Source organism: Perognathus longimembris, chromosome 25, assembly GCF_023159225.1.
Source record: "Perognathus longimembris pacificus isolate PPM17 chromosome 25, ASM2315922v1, whole genome shotgun sequence".
Taxonomy (NCBI): Eukaryota; Metazoa; Chordata; class Mammalia; order Rodentia; family Heteromyidae; genus Perognathus; species Perognathus longimembris.
In genome coordinates, this window is record NC_063185.1 from 19,369,886 (window position 1) to 19,393,707 (window position 23,822).

A 23,822-nucleotide genomic window follows, 5' to 3' on the forward strand; every position below is an offset into this window, starting at 1 on the left:
AGTTATCTTCAAATTTAGATTTATTAAGACATTCAGCTATGTCTGTCAGTCTACACCCCAATTTGCTACTAAAATAAAATGAAGTCAACATCCCACATTAGGAATACCAAATCTGAAAAACACTTTTTGAGCCAAGCCTATTGTATAAATAAATGACTAGTTTCTTTTCATATCAAAATTCCCATAAAAAAAAATCCCCCCCCTTCTACCTGTAGCCATGATGAAGGTAAAAATTTAAATATGACACGTCCTTGTCAAGGAAAAGGTGCAAGGCCTACGAACAGCTTTAAAGTGGCATTTGCAGAGTGGTCATACAGGTTTGTACTCATTCCCAAAGTGCAAGTATTGCCATAATTTAACACTGTTTTGATTCAGTTGCAAGAATTACACATTACACAAGATTGGAACGTACACTTGGGGCTTTATCCATGCCCTAAAGCCCTTCCCACTTTGGCCTCCTCTGCTAAAGAAGACTCCAAAGTGTTCATAAGAGTTTCAGTTTACTTCACACAGCCAGCCAAGTATACGATATATTAACAAAAGTTCCATATACAACAAAATAATGAGGACTCTGTCATGAAGTTCAAGAGTCTCTCGGTCACACGAATGCACCCACCAGGCCCAGGGCCAGCCCCTACCCCCAGCCCAATAGCACATCCAAGTTCGTCTCAGTCACGTGAATGCGCCATCAGCCCTTCCCCTCCCGGCACATCCAAGTGTGATCCAACTTCAGTCTTTGAATACAATCAGTGTTCTACATCTTTGATTTCACTGCAGCAGTGTACAAAACTCAACAGCCACCTGAGTTCCAATTCATTGAGAGGAAAGGAGTGGAGAAAAGGGCTGATCACAGCTCGTACTTTTTTTAACAGAAAAGATTTTGTTCCACAGACAGGGATAATAATGCCAGTTCCGCTTCTTCCCCCAACTGTCCTCATGCTCTTGAGCCTCTTTTCCTTAGCCCCTTTCAAACTCAAAATCTGGTTTTATGCATCCCTCACAAACCACGGGCTGCACGTGAAGTTGTGGAGGCTGAATTTTCTTGGCAAACCTCTATAGAGCATCGGCATAGGACATATAAATACATTTTGATGAACATACATTGCAAATCTCCTCCTACCACACCAGGGGCTGCGGCGGCAAGTCTCCGCTCGGAGGGCTTCCCAGAGCAAGAGCAGATCCTCAGAATGGAGCTTCCTGCCTGACTCCATCACAGTCCCTCATCAGATCCGGGCACAGTTCCACAGTGAGCCGCCTCCTTCATGGCACCACGTCGCTGCCAGTCCTTCCTTCTAGACTGACTGTGAGGGACGCGCTTCCGCCGTCCCACTCTGGGGCTCCTGCCCGGGGTCAGCAGCCCCTTCCTGGCTATCAGATCTACTGGTGTTTCCACGACTGTCCCCGCTATTATCCTCCTGCATCCCAGGTCCTGAGGGATGCTCCTGGCCTGCGGGTTCCGTGCCTGGCTGGAGCCTGGGGTCTTGCTCGGCTGCAGCGTGGGGCTGCGGGGCAGGCTCTGTCCCTAGTCCAGGAGGCTGGGAGGAGTTTTTGAGGTGGCAGTGACACAGAGGACAGGTCTCCTGGACATACAGCCACTTCTTAAGACAGCCCGCGTGGAAGAAATGACTGCACGGTGTCATCACGGCAGATTTCATGTCCTGAAAGGGGGGAGAGGGGGAGGCCAAAAAGGTACCTCATCAGTGTGCGCCGTTTAAGAGCTCTCTAGCCACCCACACCATTTCTGGCTCCAGCATTTCTTTGTAACATAAATAACCAATCTGTAACACAGATCTTAGAATAAAACTCATTTTATTTGTCATAACCCTGGCACTATCAGAACCCTTATAGAAACTGAAAAAATAAAACTGAAGATGAGGAAGAAGCTACCTTCTCGGCTGGCTGTGCAACACTTCAGGGCTGCCGCGGCCACTGGGGTGACGCAGTGTCACTCGAGCTCTGGCTGTACTCGAGCCTCCGAGTGACACAAGTGATGACCTCAGAAAATCTGACCAAGGCAGTTTTCCCACAGCGAGACGCTTCACCACAGCTTGCCAGAGGGTTCCATGATGAGATTATTTGCAGGCACACAAAACTGAGCCACAGAATACCCGGGTATTGTCAAGGAAATGGCTTTATTATCAAAACCACGTGCACCTCCGTGTTTAAGGTCTGCATTGTATACACCATCCACGTGCATCAGAACCATTCGCTAGCAACCGCCCCAGACCTGTCACATCGGGACACCTGAAGTGGGATGTGTGAATTTTACGCTCTCAAGTTGGATAAAAACGGGAAAAAGGAGCATCCCTTTGCACCATTCCTTGCATAAGAACATTTGGGGAGGGCTGGCTGAGGGCATGAAGTCAAGAGTGGAGGCATGTGGAAATTTGAAGAATAAACCACTTGATCTGTTTGAAGCCCCTAACAAGAAATTCCTTGTCAAGAACTGGTGAAGCCCTGGAGCTAACTTTTAAGCAAAAAGCCATTCAAGGAAGAGCGGCCAGCTGGGAAGCTAAGCAATTCTACCCTGGCTTCTGTGTGCCATCAGCAGGCAGTCCCAGCGCCTCAAGGAAAGTGATGTGACAACAGGAAATGCAAAAGGAAGATTTTAAACTCCCAGGCGCCCAGATGGAGCACACGGCCCTGGCTCCAGAAGCTCAACTGCCCCTCATCTGTTTCTGATGTGCATTGCTAAAAACAGTGAGGCCACAAGCAAGCAGTGAAACCAAGCACAGAGGCTAAACTTCGGGAGCACTTTATTTCCATTCCCGCAAACGCCATAACCCCTGGCAAACTGTTTTGCTAGTGTCCAATAGTATGTCACATTTTTTTAAAGCGGTAATTGTATTTTACCTTTAAAAAACAATCCTTATGCTAGGTATTTTCCAACACACACGAATGCTATTGCTGCACCTGAATTATCCACATGGCTCTGGAAAGAGAGCTTTGCCTTGACCAATAATGCCAGCTATAGCCTTTGGCAGCCACCTCTGGCCCACACTCTTTAGAAAGGGGACTCTGAGAACAGTATCTCTGGCCTTACTGGCAACTCAAGTGTAGCAGTGAAAGCCGCTCCTCAGTCACCCTCCTTCATAGGAGACTGCTGACCACACTCTATGCCTTTCATCCCCAAGGTATTGTCTTCCACCTGTTATACAAGGCCGTCATGGTACATGCACCACCATGGCAGAAAGCCAGCTTCACAAGCACACCTACCAACAGTGGCCTTCACCAGCACGCCCCTCCCCATCACCCCAGCAAAGAAGGACACACAGCCACCCACAGGGACACCTTTTCTCTCTACCTGCATGAAGTACACCCATTCTTCTTCCCTACCCTGGAAACACTAAGACTAGGATGGGAAAGTCAGAGGTACTGTGTATGTGCGTGTGCGCGTGTTCAGGAATAAATGTGAAATATACCTGACCTGTTTTAACTTTATTTGTGGGTGAGCAATAATGTTGGAAACAGTCATTAGAACTGGATGGACTTGGAAAGTTAAATTCAGAAATAAAATGGAAGTATGTTACCATGTCTTCAATAACTTCTGAAGCCCCTTCCACCCAACCCAAGAGGAAAGCCTGCCTGGGAATTTCAGTGGCATGAGTACTGTGTGGCTGCAGTCCCAGGGGATGTGCTGCACAGCCTGCCCACATGCCTTCCTGCTAGGCGAGTTACCTGGTAACAGATGGCACAGATGTCATTATGCTTCTCCAGCTGTTCTTTTGTGGCAATGGGCAATGACTTAATCTTATTCACAGCATCCCTACGGAGAAGAAAGCTCTTCCAGCCCAGCTGGGCCCGAAGCCACACGTTGTAGTAGGAATGGATGAAGATGATCATGGAGCCCATCACAGTCCATTCTCCAAAGATGGTCTCGGAGACGCCATAGGCCACCACGCAGAGGGCCACAAGGAACTCCAGCAGGCGGTACGTGCCGTTCACATAGTAGATGACGTCATCCATGTTCTCCACTGGCTCTTTTCTGAATTCCTCAACCATAAATAATACATAAATAAAAAGGGTTCCCAGAACCTGGAAAAAAAAAAAAAGACACACAGTAAGACAGAAGGTGGTTGTTAAGAACATTTTTTAACAAGTTTTAAGTCCCAATGTATTTCTTTTTTTTTTTTGGGGGGGGGGGGCCCGTCCTGGGCCTTGGACTCAGGGTCTGAGCACTGTCCCTGGCTTCCTTTTGCTCAAGGCTAGCACTCTGCCACTTGAGCCACAGCGCCACTTCTGGCTGTTTTCTGTATATGTGGTGCTGGGGAATCAAACCCAGGGCCTCATGTATACGAGGCAAGCTCTCTTACCACTAGGCCATATCCCCAGCCCCCCCAATGTATTTCTGAATCTTTCAGATGCCTCATTTAAAATCTAAATAGTACGCGGGAAAAACAAAATGACAGCAGTGCAGACGAGGTGGTGAGCTGAGCGAACCAGGTACCAGATACAACTCAAAGCCATGCATCGCCAGCCCAGTGTACCTTTCCCGACACTGCTCCTTCATCCCTGGTCCTCGGCAATGGAGGGCCTTTGCCTCCACCTCTACAAGCAAAAATGAACAGGCCTATGCTGCCAGCGCTACATTTCCTTTCATTTCTTAATGACCAGAGGATGTACATATCCACCTGTGAGTTACACTGAGTCTGTCATTCCTAAGGCAGCGTCATTTGTGTGCTTAAAATACAGTGTCTTTGTCACACATTTATGTTGTGAAACAACCATTTTTAAAGTCAGCATTGACTTTTAAAAACCCACTCCACACAAGCCCTAGAATACTTTAATATTTTTGTAATTGTCAATCAACTCGATATTCATATTACATCTGCCTCCAGTTGAAGTGGTCACCTACACAGGCCACATGAACTCAGAGACTTTGAAGAGGTTCATTCTTTCCCTGGGCGGGAAAGTCAAGACAGTAGCTGCTGTCACTGCTGTCCTGGACTCACCTGAAGGGAGGTAAGGATGCTGCTGGAGATAATGATAAGCAGCCAGAAGTCCATGTGGAAAAACTGGCAGATCATGTAGGCCATGTAGGCAGGGAAGACCAGCAAAAACAGACACAGGCTCACAGCACGAAAGTGTTTCCACAGGCTCCTGGAGGAAGAGGGAAAGGCCCATTAGGGGAAAACTTCTGCAGATTGCTCCCCAACTAGTCATGTTTCAGTCATGGCTGGGGAATTACACTTTCCTCATGACTTCCTCACGAGAAAAGTCACTTTCAGATAGATCTATTTATCTTAGCTCACCCTTTAAGTTCAACATCTCAAATGCTTCTATGGAGAAACGGTGCCCAAAACAAAATTCAAATGACTGTAACTATGGTGATTAAGAATATCTAAGCGGGAAGAAACCAGGGACAGTGCTCAGGCCCTGAGTCCAAGGCCCAGGACTGGCCAAAAAAAAAAAGAATATCTAAAACATATCCAAAGGCTTATTTAAAGCAACTCTTTCAGCCACCCTACTGCTGGAGAAAATCAGGTCTGGCAATGCGGATTATGGGAATGCAAACCAAACGGGATGACCTAGAAATGAAATGCTAATTTAGAATGCTCTGTAATCTGCTCTCACAATTCTACCTCCTACACGAAGCAATACTCCAGTGTTTTTCAATAGCAATAATCACAATGTAGACAGAAAACAGGAAAACATGGTGACACTGGATTATCAGTCATTCCTTAGTAAGTTCTTTACAAAAACAATAAGCCGAAATAGTATCATTAGATTTTTTGGTAGATTATTATGGTTTTGTTGGTTTTTTTTTTTTTTCTTTTTTGCCAGTCCTGGGCCTTAGTACTCAAGGCCTGAAGCACTGTCCCTGGCTTCTTTCTGCTCAAGGCTAGCACTCTGCCACTTGAGCCACAGCGCCACTTCTGGCCGTTTTCTGTATATGCGGTGCTGGGGAACTGAACCCAGGGCTTCATGTATTCAAGGCAAGCACTCTTGCCACTAGGCCATAACCCCAGCCCCTTGGTAGATTATTTTTTGGAGTCCTATCTTTCTGTGGTGCTGGAGATGAAAAGAAAGGCCATATGCATTCTGGGCCTGTAATCTACTACCTGAGACCTCAAATGGCCCCATCAACCCTGACCATCACCTGGGGGTCAGACATAGCCAGATGACTCCCAAGTCCTCAGAACAGTATCTTTGAAGACATCATTTGGGTTTTATTCCTTTAAGCCATCTCTGTGGTGCCATGTGTTGCCTGGATCCAGCTACTCGTTTTAGCTGGTCCCAGAGCTCATCAGGGATCTTCCTTGTAACCTCCTCAGGCCACAAAAGGCCATCAAAGGAAGCAAATGTTCCACAAATCCACTTCAGGATTTTTATCTGATAGCCCTTAAACTTCCTTTTCTTCATTTTCCTTAATGTCTTTCTTCTCCTTTAACTAGTATTACACAGAGCAGAAGTAAGTATCATTTGATATGTGTACTGTATTAAGTACAGTCCTTGTTTCTGACACTAGACATTCAATATGAAATGTGCTGAACTTCTCAAGAGATAATGTATAATTTCACAACCTCACATGTGACTTGTAACTATAAAAAATTTCAAGGAAGAACCCAAAGTAGAAAAGCAAAACATTTCATATTAGAAAATTAAAATATAAACTTGTCGAATTAACTTGCTAATAGCAATGGTCCACCCATTGTCCATCTTTATAAACATTCCCTAAACCTAAGACAATAAATTGGTGAAAAGGATAGTACAACAACTAAATGAAGTTCAAGTCAGGAACATCCAGAAGGTTCTTACTTGTCTCGAGATGCTCCGAGTGCCAGCACAATGGGATCTGCGATCTCCAGCATGGACTGCAGTATGGAGGCCACGACGATGAAGAGGATGATGCTGAGGAGGAAGGCGCGGTGCACCACCTGCAGCTCGATCAGCCCTGTCTGCACCGCCAGGATTAACAGGGTCACTCCTTCAGTCATCCCCCTACAGGAAAATGGCTTTCAGAACTCGAAAGAAAATAAGCTCAAAAGCAGTTCTGGCAATAAAGGCCGAAATCCTGCTCAGTGTGCTGGGTAACTTCCTGCCCTATCCCATGGGTGTGATGACAGGTAATCATGCACCACCATGTGTGCAAGAACACGCTGCTAGGTTAGAGCACGCACAGTGTGTAATGAGCCAGGCACTTCTGCTATTCTCAGATATCCACAGAATTTTACCTGTAACTCCACCACTACATTTCATTATGTAAAAGATGCAATTAGACATAATAGGGGCCCTATGTTAGGCTTAGAGAGGAAAGCATTTCTTAAAACAAACAAAAAAAAAACCACAAGAACCAGTAGACACAAGATAAATACAAGTATTTTTTGAAATTTAATTTTCACGAATAGTCATATGCATGCAATCTACTGGCTTGACTTATAAAGAACTTGCACACACAAATAAGAAACTAGCAAAGTCTGGCAAGTTTTTAAAATTCTACATTCACAGATATTTGACATGTAGAACAATGTGAGAGAAAATGGGCACCCCCAACAGTGAAGTGCTTTCATAATCCTACTGGTAATAACTCCATGTTTGGACATTCAAAGCCACGTATTGTTGGCTCAACCTGTAACACTAGACATTCAGAATATGCCAGTATCTGAGGCTAGGGTTTAATGCTAGATTGGGCAGGAAAAGTCCACATTTATAATTAATTACCAAAACACCGGAAATGGGTGTGTAGCTCGAGGTAGAGAGTCAGCCTCGAGTAAAAAAAAAAGCTGAAGGACAGTGCCCAGGCCCAAAAAGAAAAAAAGACAACAGTGGAAGGTATTCTGTGATACCGCAGGAGCACTTTGCAAAATCTAGACTGAAAACCTGCAGGACAAAAGACCCAGTGTCCCAACCAATAAAAGCAGGGGAAGCAGAACTAGAAGGGATTCATCCTATCTATCTAGGAGACTTGGGAGACACAGCCACCAACACAGTGTGGGTCTTACCTGGATCCTAGTTGAGCAAAGTGACAGAAAACTAAAGAGGGAAAAATAGCAACTGGATATGTGATAGCAAAGAATTAATGGATCAAGAATGAGTTAAAAATTTTACAGATTAAAATTAGAGCAAAAGATAAAATTTAGAGTAAAAGATATCTGGGATTTCCTCTAAACACTGCAGCTTGATTGATAACAGAGGAGGGATGATAAGGCATAAGATTAGAAACAGATGATGAGGGGCTGGGGATATGGCCTAGTGGCAAGAGGGCTTGCCTCGTATACATGAGGCCCTGGGTTCAATTCCCCAGCACCACATATACAGAAAATGGCCAGAAGTGGCGCTGTGGCTCAAGTGGCAGAGTGCTAGCCTTGAGCAAAAAGAAGCCAGGGACAGTGCTCAGGCCCTGAGTCCAAGCCCCAGGACTGGCCAAAAAAAAGAAATAGATGAGTATGTTACATTTTTCCTGATTAAATTCATCAACAAAAGAAATTCATTATATCTTCAAGCTGCCTGCTGGATTTCCATGCACTCAGTAAATGACGTACCTATTCATGGCAGGATCATTCACAAAAGCCCGATAACCCTGCAGGTAAAACTTGCAGAGTGTAAGGACACCCAAGGCAACAAATGAGACCGTGAAGACCAGGCCCAGCAGGGAGTACGGGGTGCTGCAGCACTCGGCAATGCTGGAAAAGAGGGGGGACTCAATAGCCATCCCATTTGGAATAAAAAACATTGCAAGTCTACAAACCCAAGCTTTATTAAATCATCTCAAACCAAAATCTGAGATAAAACCACCCAATTATGCCATGAATAATTTAAGCCATGCTGTTACTAGTCACAATTCTGTTTTTCTACTTCTCTGGCAAATATCTAGCACATAGAATTTTAACTGAAAAAAGACTTTATTTTTTCTTAATTATCTGCCATCTTCAAATGCAGTAAAATTCAGAGCTTAAATCTAGTTCAAACCTCAAACAACATATAGTTAGCAGGTGGGTAAATAGCAAGACCTGTGTGGTTTCTTCTGAAAAGATGTCAACTGTTCTCCTTGTCTGACTGTACTGCTAATATCACTGCTTATTCTAGTCGTCCTGGTTAAGCTGCACTGTCCCAGGGCAGGGCGGCCCTGCCAGGCGCCCTCCAATCACAAACAGCACTACACTCCCATTTCACTCACTTTAAAAAGTCTGCCTAAAGATTACATTGCAAATCCTAGCAATGGAAGATCCCTTAGGCCTTAAAATATTTTCAGTCAACACAGTAGTGACATTAACTCATATTGTACTTTATATATATGCACTATCATGTACTAGTGAAACAGATTACTGACTCAACTGTGCGCTGTACACACATGTAAACTGTTATATAATACAGGTTAAAATTGTCTATAACCTTTTTTCTTCCCGAAATAGGGACTCAAACTTAGTACCTGATGCTTTCGCTCATTGGTGGGCATTTTACCAATTGAGCCACACCTCTAACCCCCAAATCTAAAAGCTAGTATTATATAAGTCAACTTAACAGGTCCCTCACCCCTTCACATAGACACTGGAAGCAAAAGCCCCCTCCATCTGGATCTCAAGACTCCACGGCCTCCCCCACTTCCAGGAAGATGGGTTTTCTTCCTTGCCTTCCAAAGTGACAAGGAGCCAGGTAACCAAGATTCTGAGAGACGGAGATTCATACTCGCAACAAATGACAAATGCAGGCCTACCTGAGCTTACAGTAAAAATGAGAAAAGGACTCAAAATGACATACATAATCATCAAAAAAACAACTAAGTCTTAAAAATCCCCATTTCTCTTTTGGCTTGAACAGTTAAGTGTCACAATGCAGTCCTCAGCTATTTGACTCTGATCTGAATTGAATCCAAGCACTGGACATCTGAGGGTAGAGCCACGTTTCAGAGTGAAGTCAGAGGTTTGGGAGGGTTACAGGGTCAGAGCAACACTCTGGCTCAGGTGACCATGCGCCTGGGGCATGTTTCTCTTGGTATACGCCCTCAGCTACAATGGTGCCTCTCTTCCCTTAGGGTTGCTAGGATTTGCAATGTAAGGAGAGTTCAGAAGACTTAATGCACAATAATATTTCTATAATGTATTTTCCTCCTACGCAATGTTGTAACCCAACATCTAAGAAGTAATTTTAAAACTCTGCTGTGTCCTTTCTATGTATCATTGGCTGTCCTGGGTCCCTAGTGAACCAAACACACCTCGCATGCTTCCACTAGCACATCACTGCACAGTCAGACCTACGTCCCCACTGAATGACAATCTGACCTAATAAAACTATGAAGTGGTGCTACCTCACTAATAAAACATGCAAAACTTACCATTCTAGATAAGGGTTTCTCAAGGTTATATACAGTACCAGGCTCTTGTAAATTACCTTGTCAGAAAAAGGAAAAGCAGCCTCTCCCGTGATGCAGGCTGATCTCGGGTGCTGAAATAGGAGTAAATCTGAAGAGCAAACAGGACAAGCCAGAAAACCATGAAAAGCACAGGGACGACCAGCTGGTTCCACAAGGACATCCCCAAGGCGAGAAGGCCGTACACCTCCACTACCTGAGAAAATAAGACAGAGGACATCCTGTCACCTTCAGTGGACACTTCCAGGCATTAGCCAGTTTAATCTAAAGCAAAGATTAATTAGTGTTGCCTTTTCTTGCTTAGTTCCTTTAAAGTTAGCTCTACACATAGCAGTTGGTATTTTAAGAAAAATGCACTGAGTTTTGCATTATGGTTAGCACTTTATACACAGCATAAGCAGGGAACGGTATTTCAGTCGGGCCAGAATAAGACTGGATTAAGAAGACAACTACCCCTGATGTACTTGGAGGAGACTAGGGTAACATTGCTGTCTAATCAAAATAATCAGAACCAGCTTGAGTAATAAAATACCGATTAAAAGGATAGGAAAAAGGGAACTGGAAAAGAACTTCTTTGTTTTGTGGTACTGGGGTTTGAACACTGGGCCTGGCAGTTGCTAAGCTACTTGAGCCTTGCCTCCAGCCCTTTATGTTTTAGGTAGGGTCTCATGGTTTTGCCTGGGGCTAGCCTCAGACCACAATACTCCTACCCACAGCCTCCAGAGTAGCTGATGCACAAGCTTGTAATACCACTGCTGGCTTAGTCACAGATGTGAAGTCGTTTAATGGAAGACTGAGTTAATTAACCACTGGAGAAATGCACTGTACTGCAGAGCAAAGACAGTTAGCAAGCATTTTCCCCCAGACAAATCAATTCTCTTTCTCCTACTATACTCATCAAGAAACTTTTCAATTTGTTTGCCACACTAACACCTGGAACAAGGCATACCTCTTTAAAAAAAAAAGTACTAATCTATTGTAACTCAATAAATTAAGCCTTCCAGTTTATGAAACAATCACTCAGGAAACTGATTAGCAAGAATCAATTCCCAGAATCTGATTTGATCTAATGGTCAAATGTAACACCATGTATACAGCTTCTAGGCCAGGAATGGGACCCTGCCGAGCCAGCGGGGCTCCATGAGGCAGCCTTGCATCCGTTGACCAGGCTAGCTGCCACCACAACCACCGCCGCCGCTACTGCCGCTGCTCTCTCCACCTAACAGGATGACTTAATAAGGTGTACAGAGCCTAGAGATTAGGTGCTAACTTAAAATAAATATTCCAACTTTAAAATCTTTTCTTCAGTAAAACAAATGCCTTTCCTACAATTCAGTCACAATTAAATGGAATTTTTTTAAAGTAAATTCCTCAAATAGCTGTAATTATTTCTGTGTCTTATTTGTCAGACAGGGTCTCACAATATAAACCCAGGCCATCTCAAGCTTGCAGTCTCCTGCCTCAGCCTCCAGAGTGCTGACATTATTAAACATGTGCACCACCAGGACTAGCAAAATAAAGTTGCACAGTTATAATCAGAGGTATGCTGAATACTGAAAAATGGAGAGTATGTTTTCCATTCAAGGAATAGTCCACTCAAAAGTCTGGCAGTTTCCATTTCTTACATATTCAGTTCTTCCAGAGTCACAAATTTCCCAGTGTGTCATTTATTTCTAACTGTTACAGCCTTGATACATGAACATTATGGCAGCAAAAGCATTGAGAACCTAAAAAAAAGGAAGACTTTGTCTCATGGCAATTAAGTACTTTTTAAATACTTTTAAAAATACTGAGTATTATCAATAAAGGTTTACTAAATAAATGCTTGTTTGTCATAAACTAGGAGATTTCTACAAGAGGAAGTTAAATTTCTCATTCTCACAAACAATGCCAAGACACTGAGCTCAGAGAAAGTGTTCTCCAAGATCTGCCTTGAGGTAGACACAAACATCTCTCTCAGGAGGAATATGGAGATTCTGAGAGACAGCTTCCTGTTCCTTAAGGTCCCAACCACACCGTCAGGATATGCAAGAGAAGCTCTATGCATGCCAAGACAGACTTTTAAGATGAGCTTCACACTGACAGTTACCAAACAGAAACACACGTCTCCCAATGCACTCTGTGTCTAGGAGGTCTCTGTCTTAGCAAAGGCTGAGGAGGAGAAGGGAGACACAAATAGGAACCCCGTGGTGTTTGCTAGTGCAAGCACTGGATGTATTGAAACCCATCCTATTACAACACACAACTACCTAACTTTTCAGAGCAAATAAACAGCAAAGCAAGGGAAAGAGCTATAGTAACAGCAGGACTATAGTCATGAGAAAAGTCAGGATTTGATCTTTCTTTTTTTTTTTTTGCCAGTCCTGAGCCTTGGACTCAGGGCCTGAGCATTGTCCCTGGCTTCTCTTTGCTCAAGGCTAGCACTCTGCCACTTGAGCCACAGGGCCACTCCTGGCCATTTTCTATATATGTGGTGCTGGGGAATCGAACCCAGGGCTTCATGTATAGGAGACAAGCACTCTTGCCACTAGGCCATATTCCAAGCCTCCCAGGATTTGATATTGAGGTATTCAATGTTTTTATTATTTTTGCCTTTATTACCACAGCTAACACAAAACAAATGCCATCTGCCTGGCACTGAGTTCATTTAAATCTCACTGCACACTACGAGACACAGTGTTCTTCTTAGCTCCACTTTCCAGAAAGCCAAAGAAAGTGGCAGTCCCAAGGTCACAAGATGCGAATGTCAGCTTTATGGTATGCTCCCAGAAAATCACCACCTCACCTTCTTTTTTTTTTTTTTGGCCAGTCCTGGGCCTTGGACTCAGGGCCTGAGCACTATCCCTGGCTTCTTTTTGCTCAAGGCTAGCACTCTGCCACTTGAGCCACAGCGCCACTTCTGGCCGTTTTCTGTCTATGTGGTGCTGGGGAATTGAACCCAGGGCCTCATGTATAGAAGGCAAGCACTCTTGCCACTAGGCCACCTCACCTTCTTTCAACAGAACTTCCTAGAAAAGAATCTCATATGCTCCTAATTGGGCTGAGAATACTTGCTGGGTTTAGCTGTAAAAAAGAATGGTGCCATAACTGTGACTGCTAAATCTTAAATATTCATGTAGGGATCTGCCTACCTGTGTATGTTTGGCCAGTCTTACCTGAACCAATTCCCTATATGCAGACTTAGCAAGGTTGTATGGTACTAGAAGGTTGGACCCAAGAAAATAGAGAACTTCCAATCCAGTGAAAATCATGGCAAACTTGTTGATGATCACAATGGTCTCCAGAGGAACGAGGCAGAGCCGAGCAAGCAAAGGAAGCATGTGAGCGGAAAAGAGCCAGATCTGCTTGGTCTTCATGACACAGGAGCAAAGAGTGCACACCACCAACTGACCTGGAACAGGGAAGAGAGGCATTCATAACGCGTGCCGCCCTTGCAGCGTGCAGAACCCACCAAATCTAACAAGAATCACTGCTCATCGGGAGGGGAGGTTGGGCCTAAGATCTCCTGGATAATATTTTAGCTCAAATTTTAGGGTTTAAAAAAAAAAAAACACAAAAAACCCTGGCTTTCTTGAAAGTGGAGCTAAGAAGAACACTATGCCTCCTAGGGGGCGGTGAGATTTAAATGAACTTGTGCCAGGCAGATGGCATTCATTTTGTGTTCACTATTGTAATGAAGGCAAAAATAATAAAGAACTGAATACCTCAAAAATCAAATCCTGACTTTTCTCATGACTATATGGTCCTGCTGTGACGATAACTCTTTCCCTTGCTTTACTATTTATTTGTTCTGAAAAGTTAGGGAGTTGTGTGTTATAACAGGACAGGTTTCATGTACGTGTTTGCACTGCCCTGGACAACACCACGGGCTTCCTATTCGTGTCTCCCTCTCCTCTCAGCCTTTGCTGAGACAGAGACCTCCCAGACACAGAGCACATTGGGAGATCGGTGCTTCTGAAAGATTTGATCGATAATTTTCAGTGTGAAGAATTCCGTAAATTCTGACTACTTATTTCTTCAGAATTTGAAAACAGCAGCATAAACCTGCATTGATCTTCTTGACATTTCTAGCAGCAGGTATAACACGGAGAAAAGTATTTTTTAAATGTCTGATTCATTTATAGCAACTCAATTGCTACTGTTTCCATGCAGTTCTATTGCAAAGCCACTCCATTTTTAACTGTTCTGGGCTACAGAAAAAGAAAGTGATTCCATCATAAATCTGTAGTGGTTTTGGTGAGTAAAAGCAAGAATATTTCTTGGAAAGGCTCAAAGCAAACTCATTTTGGCATATCTTACTTCCTTGTGCTCAGAGCTATGGTACTTAAAATCTCCTTGTTCCGCATGACATAAACTTCCCCTAAGCCCTCAGATTCCCAGAAATCTATGCCAGCCAGCACAGGTAGAGCTCAGCTCTGGTATTACAGGCTTGATTTATCTTCATTATGAAGAACATGACTCACAGAACAAATCTCTTTGAGAGAGGACTGCTCGTTCTGTGCAGGTCAAAGAAGGAAGGAGTCACACTGTCAGAGTGTTAGTCACACTGCTGGTGGAATCTCCCCTGCAGCTCCCAGAGAGCAAGCTGCTTGCTTGTGATGTGCCTAGCCCAACTGGTAATCCTGAATCAATCAAAGTCACAATGGACCCCAGGACTTCAGAAGCTACTATTAAGTTCCTCTAAGAAGTTTGCAACCCTGAGAAATCATGAAATATTCAAATTACTCTGGCTTTCATGAAACATTTATTGCTGAAATAGGAGAAGAAATGCGACATACTTAAAAATCAAAGAAGAAAATATTATTTACTAGCTTATGGATTTCATTCTGTATTAGAGGACTCTCAGTACAAGCTGCAGCTAAGATTTTAAGAATATGTGTCATGTTAAGGTACATGCATCACACAAAAAATTTATAATTTTCTAACATAGCAAATATTTCTACAGCAGAAGGCTGTAGAAATTTAGAAGATCCAGTCATAAACTAACAGCTTTTCTCCTGCTATCTTCTGAAATCGCCTCTATGCAGATAGTTGTTCTTCTGCCCTTACTGCGATCGGAGGCAAGTCTAGCTTTTCTTGTCTAGCTTTGGTTTCACAGTGGACCCCTAGTAATATTCAAACTGCAAAACTAATTTGGAGTTGAGACATGTCTCACGGAGGCCCAGGCCTCCCCTCCCGCCATACTACTGACAGAAAACCTGCACTTGTGAAAAACAATTGTGGCTGGCTTCTCCCTTTTCCTTGACTTAGGAACATCTTCCTCTCCTCTGAGCTTTCCCGGGGCTGGAGCAGGCACAGGAAGGGGAGGGGTGTAGGATGGTTGCTACTTGGCTGTACTCATAACAATATGGTACTTCTGCTCTCCAGACATGAGATACCCAAAACTAACCTTCTCTGGGCACTTTTATGGGTTCCCTAGGTTCCCCATCACCCTAGCTCTCCCCTGCAGTATTCTTGGTGCTTGGCACATACTTCCCAAGGGTTGCTTTTGGCTCTATTCTCCATTCCTGAGAATCTTGAACACAGTTCAACACAGGTTGCAGTCTTCTCCTCACTCTAGAGACCCTCTTGAACAAGCCCTAAGAAAATCCCATGTGGGTTCTGAGACTCCTTTCTAATCTTCAAGAATTAGTTAACATAGGACCTCCTATAGGCATTTTTGTTTTAGAATCACTTGACATAGGGGGAAAGGCCAGCCCATCACTAGTTCTAAATTACATGAGAAATTATATGTGTGTGTGTATATATATATATGTGTGTGTGTATATATATACATGTATATACATATATATAGTGTCTAGTAGCTTCATCTCAAAAGCTAAAAACAGGGAAAAACTAATGCACAATATGCTTTACATCATCAAACATGTCCCAAATATCATAAAGTTGGTACATATTTAAAAAATTAAAGACATTCTGCATCCTTGTTTTGTACTAATTGGGAACTGAGTGCTCAGTCTGCATGTGCAGTACACCTTAATTTGGAAGAACCACATTTCAAATGCTCAGCAGCCACACGTGATGAGCTTGTGACTGTGCAGCTTTAGGTTCTGTAGGCCTGAGTCAGCCCACAGTAACCCACAACTCCTCCAACACTCAGCACTGAATGCTGAGGGGGAGGGGATGGGAGATGGGAGAGAGAGGGGGGAGGGAAGAAAAAGGAAAAGGAAGGGAAGGGAGAGAAGAAGTACTTGAAAAGAATCACCGTGAAAAGTTTCCATCCAGTGTTTGAATAATTTTAAAGAGCCTATGTTTCACTTTCATTATAAGATAGTAAGACTGGCTAGACTACTTACACTTGAAGTCCTTAACAGTACCTACCTATTAAGGCTGTGGTAAAGCGATTCATGGAGAGAGGTTCTAAGTACATTGGTCCTTCATAGGCAGACTCCAGTTCACTCCTAACATAATCCCTAAAGGGGGAAAGAAAAAATAACCCATTGGATGAGGGAGAGAAGCAGTAGTCTCATAAAAGCATATGTTAATTCTTATCTTTCTGTACCTAAGGAAAGGCCCAGATACAAACAATTACATACTCATGGCCTTCATCTCCTTCAATGCATAAAATATAGACAAAAGGAATTGAAGCTGAATTTTAGTATGTAGAGATGGCTGCCAAAGCTTGGCTAGTGAGACTGACTTTATTCCCACAATAAAAGCCACTATCTCTCAATCTCTCCTTAACTGAAATTATCTAGTGACAGCACATTAAATTCTCCTTCTGACTTGCTTCTATCAACACCTTTCTTCTCCCCACCTCAAGTCTGTCCCCAATTATATTCCATTAGTTACAGGTAAAATATCAAACTAATTACAAAACTTAGCTCAGAGCAAGGCAATCCCTAAAAAATGTTGTTTTCAAACCTATAGGGGGGCTGGGAATGTGGCTTAGTAGTAGAGTACTTGCATGAAGTATGCATGAAGCCCTGGGTTTGATTCCTTAGTACCACATAAACAGAAAAGGCCAGAAGTGGTGCTGTGGCTCAAGTCGTAGAGCTCTAGCCTTGAGCAAAAGAAGCTCAGGGACAATGCCGGGGCCCTGAGTTCAAGCCCCAGGACTGGCAACAACAACAACAACAAAAAAAAAAAAACATAAAATCTATAGGGGATATGTAACAAGAATTCCAATACTCAGGTAGGCTACATATTTATTTTGAAACAAATACTAGGTCATAAAATATTGCTTTTTAAATGTAGTTTATTTAACATATGATTGCTGAGAAGTAAGCTTTAAATACACAAGAGCCTTTTACACTCTTGAGAAAGTATAAGCAAGAAGCATAGAAAGGCAAACCCTGAATTATTAGCAATGAGTTAAGTAGGCTTTCTAGGAGACAGTTGTCCTAAGTCCTAAGCATTAGGGGGGGAAAAATCTGGGTTTAAAAACTCCTATTCTTTTCAACTGTTGTATACTTTACACATTATACTTTAAATTTGAATGCTTCAAGTATTTCTAAATGCACTCAAATTCTGTATTTACTTTTTCCACCAAATTACTTCCTGTTAAGCAATCAACTTGGATTCCTTTAGCATAGCATAACCAAACAAGGAATGGCCCTTATATAATCAAGCCACACAGTACTGTTAAACATTCAAAATATAAAACTAAAAATACTGAAGGAGTAGGTACAGTTTAACATTCTGTGAGAGTGGGACAACTGTAAAAGTCTGAGACTGGCTGGTTCCGCGGACAATGGAGCACATCTCCTCTGCTGACCACTAACACACAGCGTTTTCAGTGTCATGGGGTAGGAGTAGCAGCTCAACAGGAAAGATTTTTGTTCTGTTGTTGCTGTCTGGCAGTCGAGGGCTTGAACTTGGGGGTCTGGGTACTCTCTCTGAGCTCTTCTGCTCAAGGCTTGGCGCTCTACCACTTTTAGCCACAGCAGCATCACTTCCCGGTTTTGAGTGGTTAATTGGAGGCTAAGAGTCTCATGGGGACTTCTCTGCGGGGGCTGGCTTTGAACCATGATCCTCAGATCTCAGCCTCCTGAGTAGCTAGGGTTACGGGAGTGTGCCACCAGCGCCGACAACCAGAAAGATTTTTAATCAGCACTGTCAACCATGGGTGGGCAATTTTGCCCCAGAAGATGCTTTGCAGTATCAGAAACAGTTTTTACAACCAGGCGGGGAAAGGGGAAAATGCTGATGATGCCCAATAAATGAAGCCTAAACATTCTACACTGTACAGAAGAGTCCCCAAAACAAGGATTATCTGGTCTAAGATGTCAATCACATGGTGGCTGAGCAACCCTGTTGTAGGCATAAATGTCTGTATATGCAAGTAACACTAACATTCTTATAGTATCCTCCAATGTAACAAAATAGCCATTTGAAACAATTCTAGGACAGAGAACCAATTAAGAATTATGAAACTTAAACTATGCATGCAAGGAGGCTGGGAATATGGCTTGTGGTAGAGTGCTCGCCTCGTATACATGAAGCCCTGGGTTCGATTCCCCAGCACCACATATATAATAGAAAAGGCCAGAAGTGGTGCTGTGGCTCAAGAGGTAGAGTGCTGGCCTTGAGCAAAAAGAAGCCAGGGGCAGTGCTCAGGCCCTGAGTTCAAGCCCCAGGACTGGCAAAACAAAACAAAGCCAAAAGAACTATGCATGCAATAGCCATTAATCCTTAGTCTAGTCTTTGAAATGTTATTAAAGAAATAAATGTATAGTTCCAAAACTACCTAGGTACAATTCCAGTGATACCTGAGACTCTAAAGCCCAATTGTTTAGTTTTCACCATAGCATATCCTTCCCCTACAGGCCCAGATAAAACGGGAGCCAGAGAAGAATGTAAAAGAAAGCAGGACAGAAAGCAAACCCATGGTCATCAAGGCTGGGAGGGGCAGGAGAATGCACTTCAGGGTACTAGGTTTTAATGTGGGGTGATAAAATGTATTGGAATTAGTTAAGGGTAATGGCTACATGAATTCTGTATGGCACTTGAAAATCAAAGCGCTGGTTTTTTGTTGCATGAACTGCACCTCAATTGAAAGGTCCCAGGAGCACTGTTAGTAAAATAAGGAGACAGCAGAATGGGATTCCTGGCTGTCACCTCAACTCTGTTTGATGTTTTTCCTCTCAATGTTTTATTGCAATTTAGCAAACCCAACACTGCTGTACAATTTCTTACTGCTAAACTATTCCTTAATTATTTCATGGTCTTCTTTAGTTTATCTTCTTTCTAAAAGCTTGTATTTCTCTGAAGTTTTTTTTTTAACCTTATATTCTAAAATCACATACCCAACCTCTAAGGGAAATTACCATGGCCTCAACTTGTGGGTTTGCTACACAGAGTTGCAAGCCCTCTTGCCAGGACCTGAGGGCGTGCAGTAGAAGAGACACCTTCCCTGCATCACAGCTTACAAACTAGGCCAGGAGCAAAACTTGCCCTTACAAATACTTAATTACAGCTGTGAGAAATGCTATAAAAATAAATACCAAGTGCTAGGAGGCTGGTAAAGGTTTTATATTTATCTTAAAAAATTAAGTCTACAGCTCTCCCTAAAAATTCCAAAATCTGTTCTTTTTCTCTGCTTGGTTCTTTACTATCTCAGGAGTTCAGCTTTTATTTCATTTATGTTAACTAAATAATACTTGTTTCACCTACTTTACAGGGTTATTATATAAGGTATTAATGTAACTATTTTCTCTTACCCGACCATATATTCCAGTCCTTTGTTTTTTTCAGCTTTCTCTTAACTTTCAAATCCTTCTCTTTTATTTTCTTTCGAATTCTTCATTCTATATACTCATTACTTTGTGATTTCTACAACTATGGGGCACAAAGGAAGTCTACATTCCAGAAGAATAAAGAGTCAACCTGCAGGCCATAATCACAACCCTGAAGCTCAGCAACTTCCTCCCACACAGACTGTCACGCCATCCTCCTCCTCTAGAGCTCTAGGAGGCGCTGGAAGAGCTCTGGATCTCCCCATGCCTGGACCTTCTTCCCTGTTGCTGCCCAGCCTGATCTATGTACCAGTCACCCCAATCCAGAAATCAACACCTTTCCTAGTTAGCCCCACCCCCCAGACTCAATCAATCACCTTTGTTTCCAGAACCCTCCATTTGACTAGCCAGTAAGTCCTACCCCACAGGAAAGCCAGTTGGCCCCAGAACCTGGGTAGTGACTTCGGTGAGGGCTAAACTACTCAGTGGGCACCACGTGCCAAGCTGTGGAGAACTAAAGTACAGCACTGATGCTAACACAGATTTCAGTATCCACTTTACACACATTCCAGGGTGTTAGTCCCAAAGATAGAGCTGTTTGCAATAAATAAATAAATGTGATTTTTTAAGCCTATAAATAAGAAGGATCAAGAAATAGGACTACCCAAAATTTATGAGTCATCTTAAGACTTATGAAAAAGAACTTAAGGACAGCTTACAATTAGAAAAACTCTTGCTATAAAGAAGCATACAAGTTACAAAAAAAATAATAAAGGCACTGCAACAATAAAAGTAGGAACTTACTCCACCGAGTGATTAAGGACCTTTGAACAACAGTCTGAGTCAGTCCCTGGACCAGCTAGAGACAACATGTACAATGCCCACTTACAGGAAGCTTTCAAAAGATGCTAATTCAAAAAAAAAAAAAAAAAAACATAGTCTAACTTCACACAAAACAAATCAGGGAACCCTCCATCTCTTGAAATACGAGCTAACAAAAAGCCCTACCACACCAGAGATCCTAGAAACTAAGATGTTCAAGTACTTATATTTGAGTACGTAGATAAAAATGTACACCCAACCCACACCTGACACATACTAGCACTGTGTTGGCGCCTGAATTGTTGATCTACCCAAGGCTTAAATTGTTTCCACAGGCTGCTTTTCTCTCCAGCTACTTTCTGACCTCCCAGGTACTTAAGTATATAAGTGATAAAAAAAATCCTTCTAACAGTTCCTTTTAACTACAGTATCTCAGCTAACCAGGAGACAACATGTGACAATATTTAGGAACACTTTCTGGTAGTTCCAAGTGCTGACAGGTAAGTGAGTAGACCTCAGGACAGCCTGTCTGCATGACAAAGAACGAACAAAGTCATAATGCTAACGGTTCCAAGATAAGAGGAGACCCTGACATACAGCTTAAAAACATACCAGTTTTCATTAAAGGAGCACTGGTTAGTTGAATTGTGCATCTAAACACCACCACACACAAAAGCCAGGATATCCACAGTGCAGCGGGCAGTGAATTCAGGTCACAGACATACAAAATTAATAAGCTGATTCATAAACCTAACAATAAGATAAATAATTGAGGATACTGGAGTTTAAAATTTCAATAGAAAAACACAACTGTAGGTGGGAACCATGGCCATGAGCCCCATAAGAATGGTCGGTCGGACATACTTCTGCTTTTTCTTTCCCTGGGTTCGAGACAGTCTCAATGGTGAACTAGATTTCATATTGGAAAATAAATTCCTTACATCATTCAGGATGAAAAGCAGAGTTGTGTAATTTTAAAAATTAAGAACTATGAGTTATCAAATTCTAATGAGTTTAGTTAGAATACTAACATTAAAAGGTTATATGACACTGAGTGAAGCCATAGACTTTCTAATGTTTAATTCTTCTTCTACAGTGCAAGCTATATTCTATTTTATAATCAAATTCCAAACAAGTTCTCAGATTCATTTTAATCAGCTGAATTATGTAAGTGCATATATTAAGGAAAAGCAGATACGCAGGTTTCCATGAGCTCCATAAACTTCCAATTCCTTTCCTGCTTTGGCACATGCTTGGACAGCCATCCACTTATAAGGCTTCCCCTCATAGCCAGGATGACCACACCTATACCACTGCACCTAGCTAAGAACTGAGGAGACTCACAAACTTGTCAGCCCATTGGCCTCAAACTCTGATCATCCCAATCTCCGCCTCCTACTTAGCTTAAGATGACAGCTGTGTGCCACTATTCCAAACAATCAAAGGATCTCTTGAATGTTCTACCTGGGCTACCCTCAAACCATTATGCTTCCATTCTCCCAAGTAGCTAAGATTACAGACATGAGTCACCAGCACCCACTTTAAAATCATTTTTAAATATTACTAACACAAGCAAATCCTCATATCAAGCATTGCTGCATTATTAAAAATAGCATATATGAACACTAAATAAAATTTACCCAAGCTGGAGGCATACATAACTCAGTGGTAGACCACCTACCTAGCAAGTGCAAAGCCCAATACCACACCTTCAGTGTCAAAAATTGTGCTGAAAGGGCTGGGAATATGGCCTAGTGGCAAGAGTGCTTGCCTCGTATACATGAAGCCCTGGGTTCGATTCCCCAGCACCACATATATAGAAAATGGCCAGAAGTGGCACCGTGGCTCAAGTGGCAGAGTACTAGCCTTGAGCAAAAAGAAGCCAGGGACAGTGCTCAGGCCTTGAGTCCAAGGCCCAGGACTGGCAAAAAAAAAAAAAAATTGTGCTGAAAATGTTACATTCTTTATTTCATTCAAAGTTACAGTCACCCCTGCAGATGTGAATACCATTTTATAGGAGAGGAAAATAAGGCTTGTTTTCCTGGTGACACCCAAGGTCACAGACTAAGTAATGAATCCATCATCTGTACTGTGAGCCTCATCACCTGATCTTCTGTCCATTTTGGCCATCCATCCAAGAACTATCTGAGTGAGGATTAGGAGCCTGGACACTCACTCGATCACTAAAGCAGTGACTCCAAGGCGGACACTGGTGGCTCACTCCTAAAATCCTAGCTTCTCAGGAGGCTGAGATTTGAGGATTGTGGATAGAAGCCAACCCAGGCAGAAAAATCCACAAGACTATCGCCAATTAACTAGCAAAACAGCTAAGCCTGGAGGCATGGCTCAAGTGGCAGAATATCAGTGCTAAGTGAGAGGGTAAGGCCCAAAGTTCAAGCCTTGGTACTAGGGCCAAAAGAAAAAAAGTAAGAGTGTAGAGCCCAGATCCTGATTGCTACACACAGATGAGAGACAGAACTTTTGTTTAATAATGACTAAACTGGGAGAGAGCGAGGCAAAGGGTGATACTGTCTAAAAGAAATGTACTGATTTATGTAATGGTAACCCCTGTACATCACCTTTACAATAACAATTAAAAGAATGGACAAATAAGAACAGAGAAGTATCTCCAAGGTGATCCTGAAGAGAGATCCAGGTGTCCAGGAATTGCCAAAGGAATGTGCATGGGATTTGGGCCAGTGGTCCCAAGGGAAGGGCATCGTGTTGTCTGTGTTAGTACCAGCCAGTAATCTCCTAGGAAAGCTTTACTGAGTCAACCTGGGAACATACAGGTGTGACACAAAATGACTGTTGCAGTAGACTCTGCAACATCAGAGGACACGACCTGGGCAAAGAGAATGGCTGACGGCAGGAGCTAAAAGAAAACTACCTGCAGGTACCGTCTTGCACAGAAGAAATAAAAGAGGAAGAAAGGAAGGAGACAAATGTGGGACGGTGAAGTTTCTTCAAAAAGCTCAGGGCCTGAGAAGCAGGTATTAAGGAAGACAAGTGGT

At 42.9% G+C, this 23,822-nt stretch overlaps 1 protein-coding gene across 1 annotated transcript in view; it reads right to left on the reverse strand.

Moving 5' to 3' along the window:
* Positions 1 to 2: 2 nt before the first annotated feature.
* Rnf145 (ring finger protein 145) overlaps positions 3 to 23,822 on the reverse strand; it is a 36,056-nt gene continuing 12,236 nt past the window's right edge. Inside the window, exons 4-11 of the mRNA XM_048333984.1 lie at positions 16,631 to 16,722; positions 13,465 to 13,700; positions 10,330 to 10,505; positions 8,484 to 8,624; positions 6,760 to 6,942; positions 4,953 to 5,100; positions 3,679 to 4,035; positions 3 to 1,658 (exon numbers count right to left, since the gene is read on the reverse strand). Coding sequence (XP_048189941.1) covers positions 1,293 to 1,658; positions 3,679 to 4,035; positions 4,953 to 5,100; positions 6,760 to 6,942; positions 8,484 to 8,624; positions 10,330 to 10,505; positions 13,465 to 13,700; positions 16,631 to 16,722 — 1,699 coding nt within the window. The 3' untranslated portion in view covers positions 3 to 1,292. The remainder of the gene's footprint in view (positions 1,659 to 3,678; positions 4,036 to 4,952; positions 5,101 to 6,759; positions 6,943 to 8,483; positions 8,625 to 10,329; positions 10,506 to 13,464; positions 13,701 to 16,630; positions 16,723 to 23,822) is intronic.